This window comes from Atta cephalotes (assembly GCF_000143395.1).
Source record: "Atta cephalotes unplaced genomic scaffold scaffold00010, whole genome shotgun sequence".
Classification (NCBI taxonomy): Eukaryota; Metazoa; Arthropoda; class Insecta; order Hymenoptera; family Formicidae; genus Atta; species Atta cephalotes.
This window is the reverse complement of record NW_012130074.1, coordinates 92,535-113,191: the sequence shown is the minus strand read 5'-3', so window position 1 is coordinate 113,191 and position 20,657 is coordinate 92,535. Positions and strand designations below refer to the sequence as shown.

The window sequence follows — 20,657 nt, the reverse complement described above, 5'->3', positions numbered from 1 at the left end:
ATATATATATATATATATATATATATATATATATCGTGTGCGTACATACAATTTATTGACCTTTGAATAAAATTAATTTATTAAATACACGCTACATATTTATCGACGTATTTACAACTTGTTAATAAATAAAATGTAATAGTATTTTAATTATATTAAAATATTTATATTTATTATATATTGAATGTATTAAATTAACAATATGGTTATCCAAAGCACTTTGTTCAGATGTATGGGGAGTACTTTCTATTGGGAGTACAAATTAGTTCGGTCCATTTCCTCAAAGATAGCTCCAGCTGTTGTGAATGGTTCATAGTGATTTTGGCGGTTTCAGAGAGGTTAAACATCTGCTAATATTCAGTTTATATCGCTTTAAGTTTCATACAAAAACCTTGATTTTTCAAAACTGTGTTTGAAATGTCGAATTTTGTGTTAATTAAGTAGCGGGAGGTTTTGACTTTCTGCTTTAATTGGAAGAAAAGTGCGGCTGAAGCCCATCGAATGCTTGTCGAAATTTACTTGGTGACACTGCTCCAACTGATAAATCATATAGGGGTTTCGACGTTTCAAGGATTGAGATTTCAGCGTTGAAGACAAGCCTCGCTCTGGACAGCCAAAAAAATTCGAAGACAAAGAATTAGAGGCATTACTCGAAAAAGATCAGAGTCAAACGCAAGAGGAGCTTGCAGAATCATTGGAGATAACAAGCTGTTTCTGTATGATTGAGAGCTATAGGAATGATTCAAAAACAAATTGGGTGCCTTATGAATTGAAACCGAGAGACGTTGAAAGGCGATTTTTCACTTGCAAACAGCTGATTCAAAAACAACAGAGAAAAGGTTTTTTGCATCGGATTGTGACTGGAGATGAGAAGTGAAAGTTCTATGATAACCCCAAGAAGAAAAAATATTACGCTAAGCCCGGTCAATCGTTGCCATCAACCTCAACATCAACACCACGGCCGAACATTCATGGTTCGAAGATCATGCTCTGTATCTGGTGGGACCAAAAGGGTCTTGTTTACTATGAGCTGCTGAAATCTGGCGATTCCATTACGAGCGATCAGTATCGGCTACAATTGATTCGTTTGAGCTGTGCATTGCGAGAAAAACGGCCGGAATACGAGCAAAGATATGGTCTTCTTCATGACAACGCTCAGCCTCATGTCGCTAAAGTCGTAAAAAAATATTTGGAAATGCTCAAATGAAATGTTTTACCACACCCGCCGTATTCTCTGGACATTGTTCCTTCTGATTACTGTTCGAAGGATGCAGCAAGTCACCGGTTCATTTCTTTCGTAGAAATCGAAAATTGGCTCCAAAATTGGATCACCTCCAAAGACGAGTCATTTTTTCGAGATGGAATTCGAAAATTGCCTGAGAGATGGGAAAAAGTAATAAGCAACAATGGACAATATTTTATATTGATCTGTTCATTCATTTTGTTCTGAAATAAATGCACATAAAAACGAACCGAACTAATTAATTGTACTCATAATAAATTTATAAATAATTTGCTTCAATGAAAGTGTTTAAAACTTTAATTGTTAAATAGAAAACGACAAATTGTTTATTCATGTATTTCCCATCACTTTCACATAATGCATTTCTAATGATTTTCTCACATGTACAACAAATTGTTAGATGGATCATTAGATGGATATGTTAATCTATCTTTATGTTTATAAGCAATTTAACTGGCTCTATGTATGATTTTGTTTGATTTTATGTTTGATTTCAATGCTTTTATATAATGATTGCTTGCGGTTTTATTTCTGTAGAGTTCATTCATTGACCTTTTTTATTCTCTCAGTTTGTTCTATAATTATATTCTCTGCTTTTTTACGTAATGATCTCCGATTAACCTTGCTACTGTCATTGTATCGTCTACAGGAACGGTAATTGTAGTATATGTAATAGTGAAAATGTCACTTTCATCTCTGTATAAAGTAGGCAGGACAATATTTAAGCAGAATAATCGAAGAATTAGAAGAACAGGACCACGCCAATTTAAACAAAAACGTTTTTATTAATTAACAGAACATTAAATTTATATAAAAATGTGACTTTGTAGCAATAATTAAATATATTTCTTGTACCATGTTCTACTTTTGGATTGGCATCCTCAAAAATTTGATTAACAATTTTGATTTTTCTGATAACTATCAATCTTAACCGATTTCTTTATTCATGTATCTCATATACTTGAGCAATTTCCAATCGAATAAATATCATAAGTTGAACATCAGCTTTATTTCTGTATGAATAAATGGCATATTAGAACTGAAATAATTTACACTACATACATCATTTACATAATTATTAATTTTGACACTATTTATGTCAATATAAATTAATGCTAGAGAATGATTTGAAGGAACTTACTCTTAGGATTTCTTCAAGAAAATTCCCATATAAAGAAAATTCCCACTGATTTAACTTTATCTTTCTACGTATTAGCACTGTATACGTTCTGCTTTAATTATACAAATTCACTGTTTTAAAAATATAAATTCATTGCTTCACAAACACAAATTTATATATTTAAAAACATTCACTGCTGTGAACAGAAATTCTTTGCATTAGCAGTGAATTTGTGTTTTTAAAGCAGTGAATTTGTGTTTGTGAAGCAAAGAATTTGTTTTTAAAATAGCGAATTTATGTAATTAATACAGAACGTATATACATAGCGCTATATTGAGTCGGAATTAAAGGAAGAGAGTGGCAAATTGCATCACGTGAATGTCCACGTCCAATCAGGGGATCACGTGACCAGTTTTCTTCAATCTTTTCCATACCTATAGAGCTTTGATGCCCAATCAGAGGAGATAGGTCATGTGATGCAATTTGCCACTCTCTCCTTGTGAAGCTCTCTAGTCAGGATGACAGATATCTTAATCTCTAAAGTCTACAACTTTAACGCTTAATAACTCTATTCATGAAACCGATCGCCGCGTTTTTCTGTTAGATTCTTTCGTTTTGAATGAAAATGAGCGTCACATGAGTATATTTTTATTAAAATTTTAAGTGATATATTCTAAATACTATATTTTTATATTATTATTAGACAAATATTCAAAGTATTATTTCATGTTTATTACTTTACTTTACTTTCTTTGCTTTGCATATTGGAATTTTAATAAACAAAATTTTCCAATTAAAAATGCACAAAATAAATTTTATATTACAAGAATGGCCCGCCAACGCTGGAAAGTTGGATAGAAACGAACTTTTTAGCGTCATAGATAAAATTACATAGAGTGAACAAAACGAGCATCAAGTGTTTTAGCATCGAATGAAATGGCACCTTTTAGGGTAAATCACACAGTACGAAAACCGACTGCGGAATAGAGAATGCGTCATAGAAGCAATCAATTAGCGCCTTTGAAATAACGCAGAAAAATGCTGATTGGCTGCTTCTATGTCTCATTCTTTATTCTGCGTTTTCCGCACCGTGTGATTTCACCTTTAAAAATAATTGGCATGCAATTATAGTTCTGAAATAATTAATTTAAAATATTGACTAACTTTGATTGTAATTGACAATCTCAAGGTGCGCTTCCATGGGATGCAGAACTGCAGATATGCGGAAGTGCGGAATGTTCCATTTGGTCGTGACTTTATTCCGCCGATTCCGCCGTTTTCTGTTGCGCAAATTTATTTCTTTTGTAGATTCCGCCAATGCCTGCATGTATGTACATATACTTATAAAAACTAATCTCGTTAAGCTGATTTAAACAAAGAAAACTGTCTCTTACAAGAGCGCACGGTTAATCAACATGCTGAGGCATGTTCGAATTCCTACCCGGGTGTTCTCCGAGTGTCATGTCATCCTTGTTTAATATTCATAACATAAATAACAAGAATGGAGTGATGTCTCGGAATTTGAACATAATTCCCTGAAGGTAATTAATTAAGTCTTCATAAATACGGAGATCAATATGATGATCACGAGAACACGAATGTCGTATAAATATATAGTATACAGAAGAGCGAAAATGTAAATTAAAATTAAAATTAATGCGAGCCAATGACAAACGCTATTATGGTAGAATTAAGGTTTGTTCGCATGTTCCAACATGTTCCAACGTGCTCCTGCCATGGTTCCTACTTACTCTAATGAGTGCATTGGAATGAATAGGAGGTATGATAGGAACATGAGGTATGATGGAGCAAGCGACGCGAATAAATCTATAATGATCTAATGAAAGTGACCTACTGAAAAACTCTTGTGATTGGTCAGGGCTAATTGCGCATTTGAGATAATAATCGGAATATTATGTATAGTTTTAGCCACAATTGCACTTATTTAACTCCTTCATGTCGCGTGAACATTAACTTCACTTATAATCTGTGCAGAGTGTAGAATGTGTAAAATGTGCAGAACTGTTGCAGCGTTTGCAACGCTTGCTGAATCATCATGTGTGATGTGAACGTTGCTAGCACCACATTTGCCTCTTGCGCCAAAAATTTTAAAAGGACATTTTCCCCACTCCGTAGCGGCGATGATGATGACGATGATGTTTCTTACATTAAAAGTTTCAAATTCGTATTTTTCGTCGCAATGTGGCCGCTAGGACAAGTAGAGAAAAAATAAGTGTACTATACAATCTGTATAGTACATATTTTTTTAGTATGCTATTGATTAAGTGTATATAGAACGTGATCGGTTCTACCCTTATTGAGATATGATAATCTCGATCCCCCGCAATTTGCCAGCTCGCGTAAAATAGCCATGGCAGTGTCTGCGCTTGGCTTAGCGAGAAACTACCAATGTCTCCAGATAAAGCTAAATAACTACTGAAACACTTGTAAAAATCGATGAAAAATGTCCTTTCCTTGATAGTCAGTAAATAGTCAGTAAAAAGCACATAAAGTGAACCAATACTCGAACAGAAACACACGGTTTAACAACTGTTGAAACGAGTGAAAATATACGCTTTTACATATAAAATTCCAAGATAAGTTTCTGTCCATGTTTAGACTTTCATAAGTCTTAAAAACGAGATAAGTCACGAGATTTTCACAATTAAGCAAATAATAACGAAATAGCATACAATACAAATCATGTTTCCTCATCAAAATGTCACTTTTTCTATGTCTATGAGTTCAATTGCCATTTATCGTGGCAGAGCACTGTAACACACATATAAACACGAGCCTATTATAATATTATAATATTATAAATTAAGATTTCTCTTTCTTATTATTCATATGTGAACTATAATGATAATGATAATAATATTATAAATTATTATAATATATGATGAAAATATAAATAATTTTTATTTGTCAATTGGAAAGCGAAATGGATTTGTTTTTATATTTATTGCTTTAAAACTCCTATTATGAATTATTTCAAACACGAATTATTTCAAAATATATCCTATTATAAATTATTTCAAAAATTAAATCTCTCCTAAACTGTTACGTTTTGACATGATTCATACTATTTTGGATTAATGGGAAAGATATACTATTACTACAATTTATTAAAACTTATATATTAATTAGAATGCTCCTCGCCCCTACTGATATCGTCGAGCGGCCGAAACTATCGAGAAAGCATTTTTGATCGCTTGAAACAAGTGACTAAAACAAGAAAGATGGCTCGCTGTCTTGTTCGCTCTTGACGCGCTGAAGACAAGTACACAGATGGATTCGTGTTTGTGTGTGTGTGTGAGGCTCTCGACATACAAGGCCGTAATTCTGTGGTTGTCACCGTCAATGCAGAGTTCTTGACTGAGTATTCAGGAATCTTAATCCGTATTAAAATCCTATAATCTCGGCTCATAACTTGCTGGCTCGCATAGTAAAAGTACACGGTATTAAAGCTATATTTCCATTTAGCGCCGATATTACTGTGTCTTCTGGTTAGTTATTATTAGATTAGCTATTAAAACTTATCTCCATATTTATACCTTATACACGTATTTTCATTTTAATAATGCTGGGTTTTTTGCAGCTAATTTATAATATGTAATTGTTATACAATATGTAATATTATGGTATTATATTATATATATTATAATTATGCGTTTTCTTAGTTTGCAGTAATTTTTGCTGGTGCACAAAAAAATATTGGTCCTGCTGGTGTTACATTAGTAATCGTCCGAAATGATATACTAGGTCGTGCTATGGATGTGTGTCCAACAGTGCTAAATTTTACTATTATGGCGAATGATAATTCTTTGCACAATACTCCTCCTGTTTTTCAGTAAGTATCATAGATTACATTACTAATTTCATAATAACTGGATGTAAAATATATACAAGTATCGTACATGATTGATTCGACATATGCAAGGTACGATCAAAAATAAATCTTAAAAAAGTTTATGAAACATTCATTTTTACATTTAAAATTTTATATACTTCGGAATATATATAGTATAGAAAATTTTTTTATATAATATTTTCTTTGTATTTTACATATATTTTTAAATATAGTAGTTAAAAATTTGCAGTTTTTATAGGGTAGTAGTAGTAGTATTTATAATATTTTGTATTTATAATAAACATTAAAGGAGCATATAGACCAAATGCAGGATTGCACGATATCTATTTATCAATATTTAAAATATATATAATATATACAGGTCTAATATGTACAGGTCGTTAATCATGATCTTTGTGTCGTTTACAAATGGGCATCATCTAATTCCCTTCACCTAAATCCCTCCAAATTTGCCTACTTATAGCCGATTCTTCCTCCTCGCTTTCTTGATTCTCATCCTTTTGTATCTCTCTCAATTCTATTCCTATTCCATGTTTCTCCTCCTTTAAAATATTTGATATACATTTTGATTCTTCTTGATTCTTTTGTAATTATGTCGCTGATAATTATCAGGCTGTTTTTCTTCATCTTCTTCTTTACTCGTTTCGCCATATTCTTACTACCGCTTAGAAACTCTTGATATCTTAACTTCTTATAATTATCCTCTTCAACTACGCAAATTGTTTATAGTTTTAACCCAAAAATTATCTTGTATCCAACGCATTCAAAATTCCTGTTTTTATTTTTCCTATAACGCTCGTATGATGATATATCTCTCTTATTCACTCGATTCGATTGGTTAAACATCCATCAATGTTTTACTCTTCATCTTCTTTGTTGTTTTGTTTTTCGCTTTGTTGTAATCCCTTTTTATCTTTATAATATTTTACATCTTAATTCTAAGTTTCACCCTCGAGATATCCATCTTACTCGGTATCACGATTCCTTGTCTTTTCCCGTCCATCACCAACCAAATTTCACGTTCCATTCTCCTATGTCGCTGTAAAAATTTTTAATACACTACCTCTCTTCATCCGATCCTCTTCCTTTCCTCTTTTCACTTGACAGTATCTCATTTCTTACTTTTTTCAGAAATATGATTATTTTATCTTGATTTCGACTGCGCTACCTCTCATCTTCTTTGCGTATTAATTATCGCTATTGGCAATGACATATAAAAATTCACATTGTAATCTTGTTTTTGTTTCTGTCATGTTGTATTTTGTATTATATATTTTGTATTCATCATACACAATTTCGTTTTCTTTTTATTTGTACACTTACACTCATCTTGTAACTCGTTATAATGTATCTTGTATTATCTCTGTGTACAATTTGTCGTTAATTTCATTTTTTATCTCAGATTTCACTCGCTATTATCCACCTAGCACAGAAACTTGCAGTAACATTGCAAAAATATTGCAATATTGCAGATTGCGCTGCAACATTGTAGGTACTAGGAATTATAATATTATATATACTACATATATAGGGTATGTCATCAAAATCTAGATAAATCGAACAATTTCTTTAAACAAAATGTTTTTAATGAAAAATTAAATATTACAAAAAAATCTTTTTACATGGCACGTGAGGGATCCCTGTAGAACACAATTATTCGCTATATTATCCATTAGTTTGAATCTCGGCCTCTATTCTCGGTCTGAGCATTCGCACGCATGCTGTAATGTAGCGCTATCCATGCCGACGAATGCTGTCTCAATAGCGGTCCTTAATGACGTTACATTGGGATGCCGAGATTTGTTTATGACTCTTTCAACTACGTTTCATACATAGTAGTTCAAGGGATTTAAATCTGGGCTGTTGGGAGGCCAGAATGGGAGCCGAGGTGAGCAAGAGGAGCTCGGCTTGTCCTAGCAGCCTCAGAGAACATCTGTCGTATCTGTAATGTATACGATTTGTATCGAAGATCTTCCTTGGCAATTCGATTATTGGCTCGCTTACATCAACAATCGATGCTAATTTTCGCAACGATTGCGAAAAAGCTTAATGAGCTTTGTTGTTCTGAATGCATCCAATTATTTCTATTAATTTAGGAATTATAGTGTTTATTGAAACATTTGTTGTTGCTGCCGCGCGACAAAATTTTTCAAATTTTATAATTATCTCTAATAATTTGTTGGAATATTTGAATTAAAAAAATTTGTTTGAATATTGTAAAGAAAATGAAATAGAATTTGTGAAGTTTCTTATTATTTCCATTTTATTAGAATAATGTATAAAATAGGTGTACCTGCATAAAGTATAAAATATGTATCCAGAAATAGTTGGCCTTTAAGAACATATTCCACTCATTGTAGGAATGAAAAAAAGTCATATAAACATGGATTCAGAAACGCTTCCTTTCAAAGTTATAAATATTTTATTTTATACTTTTATTTTATACTTATATCTATTTTTTATTTTATACTTATATCTATATTTTCATTACAGAAATAACTAGAAATGATTTCTTTTCGCATCGATGCGTGCTTCATCGACGTCGCTTGGATTGTCGAAGGCGCTCAAAAATTCTTGGAGTATTTCCTATTTCTTCATGCAGCGATAATACGTTTTCAGAGAACTTTCACAGTAACAACAAGAATATCATACATATGATACAAGAATATCAATTGTGTGGATTATCGCTACGTGGAAAAATACAAAGGAAATCATTTCCAATAATTTTTGTAATGAAAATATACATAAGTATAAAATAAAAAATAGATATAAGTATAAAATATAATATAAAATAAAATATAATATAATAAAATATAATAAATAAAATATAATATATAATAAATATAAAATAAAATATAAGTATAAAATAAAATATTTATAACTTGGAAAGAAAGCGTTTCCGAATCCATATTTATATTTTTCATCCTTACAATGAGTGGAATATGCTTTTAAAGTTTGGCCAATTATTTTTGAAACATTCTGTATATGTCCATATACGTAAACTTTAAAAAATATATATATCTGATATAAATATATATATATCTCATATAAAATTTGCAATTAAGTATAAAATATAATAATTATATAAAATATTATGTATAAAATTATATATAATGTAAAATATATATTGATTAGTTCTTTTTCTGCACTTATTTATATCACAAATTATATTTCAAATTATATAATATTCAGTAATAATAAAAAAATTATTTTTAAAAATAGTTGCCATTATATTGCGCTGCAATATTATTACATTACATCTTGCTAAAGGCAGACATTTTCATGGCATTGTAACTGTGTTGTAAATATATTGCGTAGTCTATTTGCAATATTACAACATTGCAATGAGACATATCTGCAATCATTTTGCAATCTTTCTGTGTTGTATGAGTAGAACTATAATTTACTGCTTTCTTTTCTGGTAGGCGTTATAGCAGCAGATTTTACTGAAATTTTACTATACAATTTTGTGCATTTCATATATTATTTACACACTCAATTTTTTACTCCCGACTGCTGCTAACCGAAAGGTGGCGAAAATGGAGGGAATATGCATTTCACTGAGGCGGATCAGTGCTGATCGATAATATCCATAATTAAAATATATATTCTTATCAATTTTTGATTACAGACTTCTTATTGACCAAGCTTGGTTTATAGCACATAATTATCATTAATTGTATTGTTATTAAATAAAATCGTTTCGTTAACATAAGTTTTTGATTGGTTAGGAATGAGTTCTTGTTGTATGCATTCTTTGATTGGATGTCTACTGAATTTAGGAATTAAATCGATGAACCAATAATGAGATGTATTGTCAATAAGGAACCTCAGTGTGGTATTGTGACTCTCTATCTATATTGAGTCGGAAAACTAAGCAGGGGAATCTTAAGAAGAAGAACTTTAGTGATCTTTGTTTGCACGAAGCGAGATATTAATTACATGAAGTGAACAAGCCTGATAGAAATAAAGCGACGCTCTGTCTCGCGAAGTGAGATATTAATAATTAATTGTTAATGTTGATCAGTTAGGTTAGGAAATCTGTCTTTCAATGCGATATGAGCTATGCGCTATCATAAGATCTGTTCACACTTGCACTTTCTCTTTCCAAGGCCAAATGTATATCTATCTCATTTCAAGTGCAAAAATATTGGGGATTTATGTCACGCGAACAGATCTATATTTACATATTCTGTGGCTGGATGCGAATATATAGTCGGTATTCATAGTCGATTCTTATTTTAAGAATTTCTTGTTTTAGATAATGTTTTAAAATGCTAATGCAGCCTTCTAATTGGTTCGTGACTTCTTAAGACCATACTTAAAATGGTCTTGAATATAAGATCTGACTATGAATATCAGTCATAGGCCTTGATGCTTGCATGTAAATATACTTTTAGGATGTGATCAAGTTGCCGCTACGAATGCTTCGAAACCTTTATTTTTTTTATTATTTGATTATTGGTCAATTAGTGAGTTAGTCAAATTCTTTCTTCTGATTAGTTAATCAAATGCTTCGACCGCACCCTATGGCTGCTTTCATATGTAGTAACTTGCGTAAATACAATGCATCAACCAATTAAATCGTCTCAACTAGAATAACACGTAGTAGATTACATATACGGTCAATATAAATGCTCTCTAAATCGAAATGGCAGTCCAAATAGTCAATAGGAAGACTGTCGGCATTTCGGCTTAGACGAGATACTATTAAAGACCGTTGGTCCTTGACAAATTTTCTTGACTATTATGGGACCCAAAAGGATCCAGGGATAATTGAAGAACGATAACATTACCGACAAATAAAAATTTACGATTATTAACATAAATATTTTGATAATTATTATTAATAAAAAAAATCGAATATTATTAAGTTTTAAATACACATGTCTAGAATACAAGATGTATTATTGTGCATGATGGCGATAGCAATACTGAAAGCAACCAATCGAATTTTGTTCTCTATGCACCTTCTTGCGCATATAATATAATAGCGCTAACATTGGAATAGTCAACCAAATTTTGCTCACAATTCACTCTCCTACTGCGCATCCTCGGGAATGTACACTTTTTTGCCTTCTTGAGTATGTCTAGAGCTTTAAGCCGGTATTTATAGTCGAGTTTTATCTCGAAACGATTAATGTCTTAAGACGCTAATGCAGCCTTCTAATTGGTTCATGACTTCTTAAAACTGTACTTAAGATGATCTTGAATAAGATCTTGATATAAGATCTGACTATGAATACCGGTCTTAGTCTTTGCTGAACATCATCATTGTTGGCGGGTAGTTGAGTTTGTTTATAGAAGTTTATAGAGGTTAAATCTCTATGAAAAAAAATAAAAATTGTGTAAAATTACTTAAAGTTTGTGCAGTATTATATTGCATACTTAATACAAATTTGGCAGTGTAAGAAAGTATGAAGTGTATATATAATGTCTATATACAGTGTTAAAATAAAAAACAAAGCGATTACCAAAACTTCATGAAAAAGATTAGAAAAAATTGGCCACATGGCCTGGCTTCTATTTTTCCGAATATTTGAAGGTTTTTTTGTAAATTCCAGTCAAGAAGGTTGCTGTACAACTTTCCTACACGAGCTTTTTACTGGGCGGTTTGTCTTCCTACGATTTTATAAACGTGCAAATCAAACCAGCTGAGACTTTAGGCTTTTATCCCCGCACTAGTGGGGATAGGACAGACAAACAATCCATAATGGATTCGCTGACTAACTAGGCGAAGGAGAGTGATGTGGATTAGTCTACAGTTGCTATGACAAAAGAAAATTTTCTGATACCAACGAAGAGAATCCCGCCAAGAAAAACTTGCACGTAACTCAGTCAGAAGAAACATCAATAGCAAGTCGACGAAAGATTACAAGCCGTTATGGAATACCAAAAGGATAACAAGGGCCCATATTCAGTATGGATCCAGTCGGAATCTTACAGAGATAGTAATACTGGTATCATTAATAGTCTAAGCCCGTTTAAAATCGGCAAATTAATATGCGGAAAATATCCAAGCACCTTTATTAGTAGTAAGTCAAAATCAAGAGCGGAAATCCAGAACGCTAGTGAGGCTAACCTCTTACTCAAGGATTCGTCATTGAATGTCTGAAAGCTTACTTCAAATTCATAAGAAAAGGATTAATCAAAGGCGTTGAATGAAGATATTTCGGAAAAGGAAATCATGGAATATTCATTGAATATGAAGTTCTAAGCATAAGAAGACTCAATAGAAGAAACAAGGATCTTGTTATCTAAGACAATAATCCTAAATGGATTTCTAGATCAATAATAATTACTTTTTTAGGCTAGAACTTACCTAACGAAATATTCATTTACAAAGTGAGAATCAAAGTAGAGCCTTATATGACGTTATCAATCATCTACTACAACTGTTTTAAATTCGGTCATCCGAGTGCTATCTGTAAAGGAGAGACTCTAAATGCAGCATGTGTGATAAGAGCAAGCATCAGAAAGAATATGTGACTAGTACATTGAAGTGTACTAATTGTAAGGGTGATTGCAAGGAGTATATATATCTACAGATAGAAGTTGCTCATCATATCGTAAAGAATACGAAATAAGAAAGTTAATGACATATGAAAATTTGGCGATGTAAGGAAATTAATATGTAAAAAAAACCTAAGATATTAAACAGCTCAGGAAGTAAAGATTTCCATCTCTCAATGAAAAATCCTTTATTCCTTGTAAAGAAGTTGAAAGTCTTCCAAATCAACGAAGTAATGACAAAGAAAAAACTCAAGAAAATCTAAACAAGTCTTTCCAACTCAAGTCTACACTATAAGTTCCAGAAAGGAACTACAAATATTTTATCGATAATAGAAGGTCACTCCTTTCTACCAATGGTGCAGCCCTCAGGAGGTCATCATTCGACTCCTGGCAATGGTCTCTGAAACATGACGAGAATTTGAATCCTGCTAACCTGCTTCTCATCAATGATCCTAAGGCGACAGGAAGCACGTCATCGAATTCGCAGCATTTTTGGACATTTCTAACCCAAAAGTCCATTCCTCATCAAAGAATGAATCGAACAAACTCTCTGAAAATACTTTTCATTCATTTGTGAAAAAAAAACGATAAAAATGTATATTCTAAGATAAACAAAGAAATAAATAAATCTTCTAAAACTTCTACTTAACCAAGTTTGGAATTTAAGCTAGTAGTAATTAAAGAAATCAATTAATTTAAAAATTTCATAATGGAATTGTAGAGGTATTAGAGGTAAAATTTATGAAATAAAAAAATTTGCTATTCAATAGGACATCATTATGTTTAATGAAACCTTTTTAAAGCCCGAACAATCTAGTTTTCATATTAACGATTTTGTCACCGTTCGTTTCGATTATCGAATCATGAAGGAAATATATTGCCTTCTTAGTTAAAAACAACTTAATATTCGATACCACACAATTGGACTTTAATCCTAAAGCTTTGAAAGTGGGAGCTATTTCCATCTCTACTCCTCCAAAGTTATTTCCATCTCTATCTCCAAAGCTGTATAACTCTAATTGCTTGTTATAGAACCCTATCGAAAAACAATATTACTGCCGTTGAGTGACAAACCTTTTTAAATTCCGTTATAAAAAATGGAAATAAATTTTTAATCGGAGGGGATCTGAATTATTTTTCTTGAAGTAATAACCACAATTGTCACAACGGAAATATTACATATAAATTTACAGATTCAGATCAATTTATGCTTCTGAACAACGATAATACCACTCATGTAACCACTTTAATTTTTTTTAATTCTTATATTCTTCTTATATTTCTTTATAGATTTAATTTTTGTATCCAGCGCTCTGGATCGCGAGTGAAAAGTTGAGAGTGATAACTGGAGAAGTGATCACTACCCGATATCTATCTACATGAACGTTTCAGCCAAATATATTCCAAATAATCATTTTAAACTGAATATTAATTTAATTGACTGGGATAAATTTCACGAGTTCTGGGAGAGGAACTCTAATATTTTTAACTCCTGGTTTTTCTAAATTCAATGATTTGTGACAGATATTCTTTTATCTTAAAACAAATATATGTAGCTATCAACCTCACACTACCACGTAAAAGAAAAAACTGTCAGAATAACAGGTCAGAATAACAAAAACAATAAGACCAAGAAAAGAACTCCCGCTATCTAATGGAATAAGGTATATGAAAAAGCAGTGAGATTTAGGAAGGCGAAATAGCTTTCACTGCAATATAAGTTCTCTAGAGAGGAGTTTCTGGAATATAAAGAATTGGAAGCACAGACCAAAGTATTCTTAAAGTCTGAGAAAAAGAAAGCTTTTCGAGCATTCTAAACAAAAATAGCAAGAGCAGTTACGTATTTAATAAAATTAAAGATTTAAGAATAAGCTTTCTAAACCTAACTCCTTTGAAGGAAATCAAATCATCATCGAGTTTATGAAATAAAATATAGATGAAATGTGTTCCGGGAAATGTTAAATTTAAGTTTCCGATAATTAATAATTCAACCCTCTAATAACCACTTTCTTGATTTCCCCTTCGATTATAAGGAATTTTCTATTGCCTTAAGTAATGTTAAGAATCGGCTTCTGGTTTTGATAGGATTAGTTTTAAAATTATTGCTAAACTCTCAGAATTTGTGAAAAGAACGCTCCTAGATGTTTATAATGACGTGATTCACACGGGTAATTTTCCGGAGGAGAAACTACCTTTGCTTTTTTATTCCCAAAGCAAACAATGTTAGACCTATCAGCATGTCTTCTTGTTTCCTCAAACTCCTGAAAAAATAATAAACGAGCGTCTTACTTGGAGGATGAAACATAATAATTTAATTAATAATTCGCAATTCGGTTTTAGAATGACTAGATCGTGCGTTGACAGCTTTACTTATATCGAAAATGGAGAAACAATTTTATAAAAAAAATCATCTTGCTGCAGTCTTTCTGGACATAAAGGAACCTACGATAACGTAGATCCTGAAATATTAATTAACGACCTTATTAAGCTAAATCTTCCAAGAAACTTGATATTGATTATATATAACTTGATAACGATTCAATCAACAAGATATATTCAATTCATTAACTGTCCAGGTAATATTAATCGTCCTGTTTGTAAAAGTTTACTTCAAGGCAGCATCTTAAGTTCGATATTATTTTCAATTTACATCAACAAAATTGATAATATAATTACTCCGGAAATTAAGGTGTTAAAATTTGCTGATGATATAGTGATGTTTACTACTAATTCTCAAGTAGAAACAAGCCTTAACGCATTGGAACAACAAATTAAAATTTTGTCTGATATATTGATTAGTAAAAACTTGCATTTAGTCCAAGAAAAATGTAAATTAATCTTTAACAAAACGAATTTGCCTCTGAACAAATTTCAAATTAAAATTGATTGATAATCTTGCCATTAAATCGTCTCATGTTAAGTTGGTGTAGTTCTCGACAAATGTTTAAGCTGAATCCTCCTCATGTAGATAATGTTATTAAAAAATGCGAGAGTCCTATTAATTCTCAGTTGCATTAGGAGTACGTGGGGGACAGATCCTACCATGCTAGTCTTGTATAAATCTTTTATAAGGTCTCGAATTGAATACGCAAGTTTTTTGATCTCACCAAACCTGAAGTATTTTATAAGTTAGAAAAAATCCAACTGAAGTGTCTGAGATTAGCAATAGGCTATAGGATGTCCACTCTTACAAACATTATATAATATATGACGAAACAAAAATTTTAACTCTAAACACTAAATTCAAATTTCTTAGTTGTAAGTTCCTCTTTAGAAGTCTTGCTAGGGAAAATAATGAACTGATAAGTAATATTGTAGAAATTAACAACCTCGCGGAACACTTTGTCTACGAGTTCAACTATGAAAAGTCACATTGGCCGGCTCCTATGAAGCAGTCTTATGAGACTTTTATTTATAGATCTCCAATGCCCAAAGTTTATCAGATGGAATATAAAAATCAGCTCAATAAACATAGATCTTATAAGCAGTATTGATATCAAGGAAGCTTACAATGCTAATATCAAATTTTCTTAAATGTTCCAAGACAGATTGTCAGACCGCACGATATTCACGGATGGATCAAGAATCGATAATGATGTGGGTCGAGTGTTGGCATGGCTAGCTGGAGCTTAGATGAATTTTTCACATTTAACCATAAATTATTAGATGTCACTTCTATATACACAGTCGAAGCTATTGCCTTACTGAGTACTAAAACATATAAATATCTCTGAGCATGCCAATTTTGCAATCTTTTCGGATTCAAAGTACTTTCAGCTCTCTTCAAAACATCCGCAAACACTAATCTCATATAATTTAAGAAATCAGTCATGTTATTACAAGGTGCAGTGAAAAAGATAAAAATATCGAACTGATTTGGATTCCAGCTCATAGCACGAAGGCAAGTCAATAAGTTTTTAGAAAAACATAGTAAAACACATTTTTTTTATCGATTCATTTTTATTTCTCAACATAATCTTCTTTCAGCTCAATTCACTTGATCCAATGATCTTTCAACTTTTTTAAGCCGTCCGAATAATATGATTTGTCCAATCCTTCAAAATAAGCCTCTGTTTCGGTGAGCGCTCTCTGGTGGTGAATCTTTTTTCTTCGAATGTTAGGAAACAGGAAATAATCAGGGGCTAACTTTGGCAAATATGCTGGATGGGGAAGCAATTCGTAGCGGAATTCCTTGAATTTGGCCATCAGTGCCGGGCACATGTGAACCTGTGCATTGTTTTGATGGAAAAGCACTTTCTTCTTTGCCAAATGGGGATGTTTTTTCTTTAAAATATTGTTGAAACGGAAATAAAGTTGCGTAATCGCCATTGATCGTTTGCTTCGACGGAAGATAATCGATGTGAACTATATCGCGTGCATCCTAAAAAACTGTGGCCATTTCCGGCCATTTTTACGGTCTTCGCCTTCTTCGGAGCTGGTTCACCCAGTGAAGTTCATTGTTTTGACTGTTCCTTCGTCTCGAATGTGAAGTAATGAATCCATGTTTTGTCCACAGTAATGAATCGACGTAGAAATTCTGAATTACGTTGAAATATCTCAAACATTGTTTTGAAATCATCACACGGTCGCGCTTATGGTCCACAGTGAGTAAACGCGGCACCCATCTTGCCTTTTTCATATCCAATTGTTCGTGCAAAATTGAAATCTGTGCCATGTGATATGTCTGTGGTCTCAACAAGTTCGCGCACTTTTACTTATTGATCAGTCAAAACAATATCGTGGATTTTATCGATGAGTTCTGGCGTAGCAACCTCAATTGGAATGGACGTCCCGAGGTACATCACATGTGGATGTACCACCACGTTTAAATTCATTCACCCAATTGTATACAGTCGCAAATGCTGGTGCAGATATGTTATGAACATTACCCAGCTCGGCTTTGATTTCTTTCGGCGTTAAATCTTTCATATGTAGATATTTAATCACTGCATGAAACTCGTTTTTTTCCATCTTACAAAAAATACAAAGGTGTTCGCTTTAATCATCAGAAATGAAACGCGATAAATTCCACTCAAAATTGACAGTAATCAGCTGAGAGTTGTTACTTGTCAAAAAGTAATGATGCGAGTGCCCTCTGACAGATTTTCTAAGAACTTATTGACTTGCCCTCGTAATATTCAAGAAAACGATAATGTGGATGATAACGTGTTAGCCAAGAGGCTTTTGAAGGCGATTTATTGGTAATGGAGGTACCTTATTTGGATATCACTAATATTTTTAAAATCCAATACAATAATGATATGAAGATTCTTGAAATATAGATCTAATGTTTTTTATAAAAGCATTGAGTATTTTCAATTATATTATTCTCAAGCAGGCAAACCGTGGTTTGGTTCCAGTAAGCAGGAAAGCTACGAGGGTCGTTTGATAAGTTTGGTAAAAAAGCAACACATCTTTTTGGAAAAAATCTGCTTTATTTCTCAACATAGTCTCCATCAAGGATTATACACTTAGTCCAACGAGTTTCCAATTTTTTAATACAGTCGGAAAAGTAGGCTGTCTCAAAGTCTGCAAAATACTCATTGACGGCGACAATGACTTCCTCATTTGACGAGAATTTCTTCCCACCAAGCCAAGTTTTTAAGTTTGGGAACAGAAAGAAGTCACACGGGACCAAATCCGGAGAATAGGGTGGATGAGGAATCAATTCATAGCCCAATTCGTTTGCCATTGCAAATGTCGACTTGTGGGACGGCGCGTTGTCTTGATGGAAGAGCATTTTTTTGCGCGCCAATTTTGGCCGTTTTTTTTTCAACTCTTCTTTTAAATGATCCAATAATATTGTATAATATTCTCCTGTTATTGTCTTACCCTTCTGCAAGTCAATTAGGATAATTCCTTGAGAATTCCAAAAAACAGTGGCCATTACCTTTCCAGCCGACAAAACAGTCTTCGCCTTTTTCAACGCACTTTCACCAGACATTATTCACCAGACTGCTTTGACTGCTGCTTCGTCTCAGGAGTATAATGATGGATCCAAGTTTCGTCCACAGTCACGAATCGACGCCAAAAGTCCTGCGGATTGCGCTTAAATAGCCAAATACTGCATTGAAACATCTTTTCGCATGCGTTTTTGATCGAGAGTAAGCAATCGCGGCACTCATTGTGTACACAGCTTTTTTACATGCAATTTTTCGTGCAGGATGTTATGCACTCTCTCCGTGGAGATGCCTATGGCCTCAACATCTTCTCACGCATCTTCATTCGACAATTTTGCATAATCATACCATGGATTTTTTCTACGATATCCAATGTGATAATCTCAATAGGTCGTCTGGAGCGCGCTTCGTCTTCAGTGCAGGTTCGGTCACGTTTAAATTCGTTTATCCAAAAATAAATGGTCTTCAATGCAGGAGCAGAGTTCCCATGAACTTCGTTTAACTCGGCTTTGATCTGCGCTGCTGTCCACTTCTTTAAATAAAAGTGTTTTATTACTGCACGGAATTCGTTTTTTTCCATTTTTGCGGAAACTGCTAAATCACTCGCTTCAAATGACTATCAAACGTGAACTATGCGTCCTTTCTGACTGAAATTTGGCCTGAAGGGATTCGAAGAATGGATCTTTCGAGATGTCGCGTCATCAAATGGATTGTAGCGCCATCTCATGGAAATTTACCAAATTTATCAAACGATCCTCGTATTGTAACTATCAATCGTCTTCGCTGTAGCTATAATTCTTTGAAATCTAACTTATTTAAATATAAAATAACCGATAGCGATAAATGTTCTTGTGATCTCATCAAAGACGGAAACCATATACTATTGCAATAAATTTTCCAAAGAAAGAAAGAATATGTTAGTTAAGTTTAATAAGTTGAATATAAAAGCTCCGTTGGACATTAAAGAAATTTTAAAAAGAATAAGATCGAACGAAATTGAGATAACTGATTTCTTTAATGAATGCAAGACCGATATATTATATAAGTTTTTTCATTTAAGTTAAAAAGATCTTCCAAACATGTATTTTCCGTTATTACATTCTATAGCCTTAAGTATTGTTTTCTATATTAAGTTTAAATAGTTTAATTCTTGAGCGTAAAGACATCATAAGACATGCTATCTCGTCCGGTTTCTTTGTTATTTCGGCGCCATCTATTGATGGAAGCTGTAAGATGCTGCGAATGTATGTAATATTGTATTAAATATAACTGTGGGCCAATAAACTGAATTATCTATCTATCTATCGTCCAGATTTATAGTAGATTTATAGAAGATTGCACACATTATGTTCTCTTCCATTATGGGATTACCTATAGTGTCTGCCAAAACACGTGACAATTCTCTCACTTCGCACTTCATGCGCCAAGCGACTACGAACAATGGTCATGCATTATGGCGGCAGGTGAATATGCCCTTATTCAGGGATTTTTAATAAAATAAAAATTGTAAAACGGTACAAAATTTTTAAATCAGTTAAGTCCGCTCTATCTGTCCATAAGAGATGAAATGGTTATTCTGGGACACTTTGAATGAATTATTTATATACATCACAAGATATTATGTTAAGCTTTTAAAAGCTTGAAATAATTATTAAAAAAAAAGACTCCCGATTACTAAACAATAGTCTAGCAAAAAAAGAAAAAATTTTATTTAAATATAGTTAAATTTAAAAAATTTTTTTAATTAAATTAAAAATATATAAAATTAAATTTAAATTAATGAACTAAAAAATTATATTTAAAAAATTGTATTAAAAAATTATATTAAAAAACTAAAAACTATTTTAAATGATAATAAAAACTAAATTAAAAAAAATATATAAAGTTAAATTTAAAAAATATTAAAAGTTAAATTAATTAAAAAATTTAAAAATATTAAAAATTAAATTAATAACTAAAAAAAAATAAAAAATATAAAGTTAAATTAAAAAAAATTTTTATACTGAA

General features: G+C 32.2%; 1 protein-coding gene across 2 annotated transcripts in view; it reads left to right on the top strand.

Moving 5' to 3' along the window:
* LOC105627669 (probable phosphoserine aminotransferase) overlaps positions 1-20,657 on the top strand; it is a 165,445-nt gene that overhangs the window by 111,945 nt on the left and 32,843 nt on the right. For both annotated transcript variants that reach the window (XM_012208948.1, XM_012208947.1), the window contains one exon: positions 6,047-6,216. In XM_012208948.1, the coding sequence (XP_012064338.1) occupies positions 6,047-6,216 (170 nt within the window). The remainder of the gene's footprint in view (positions 1-6,046; positions 6,217-20,657) is intronic.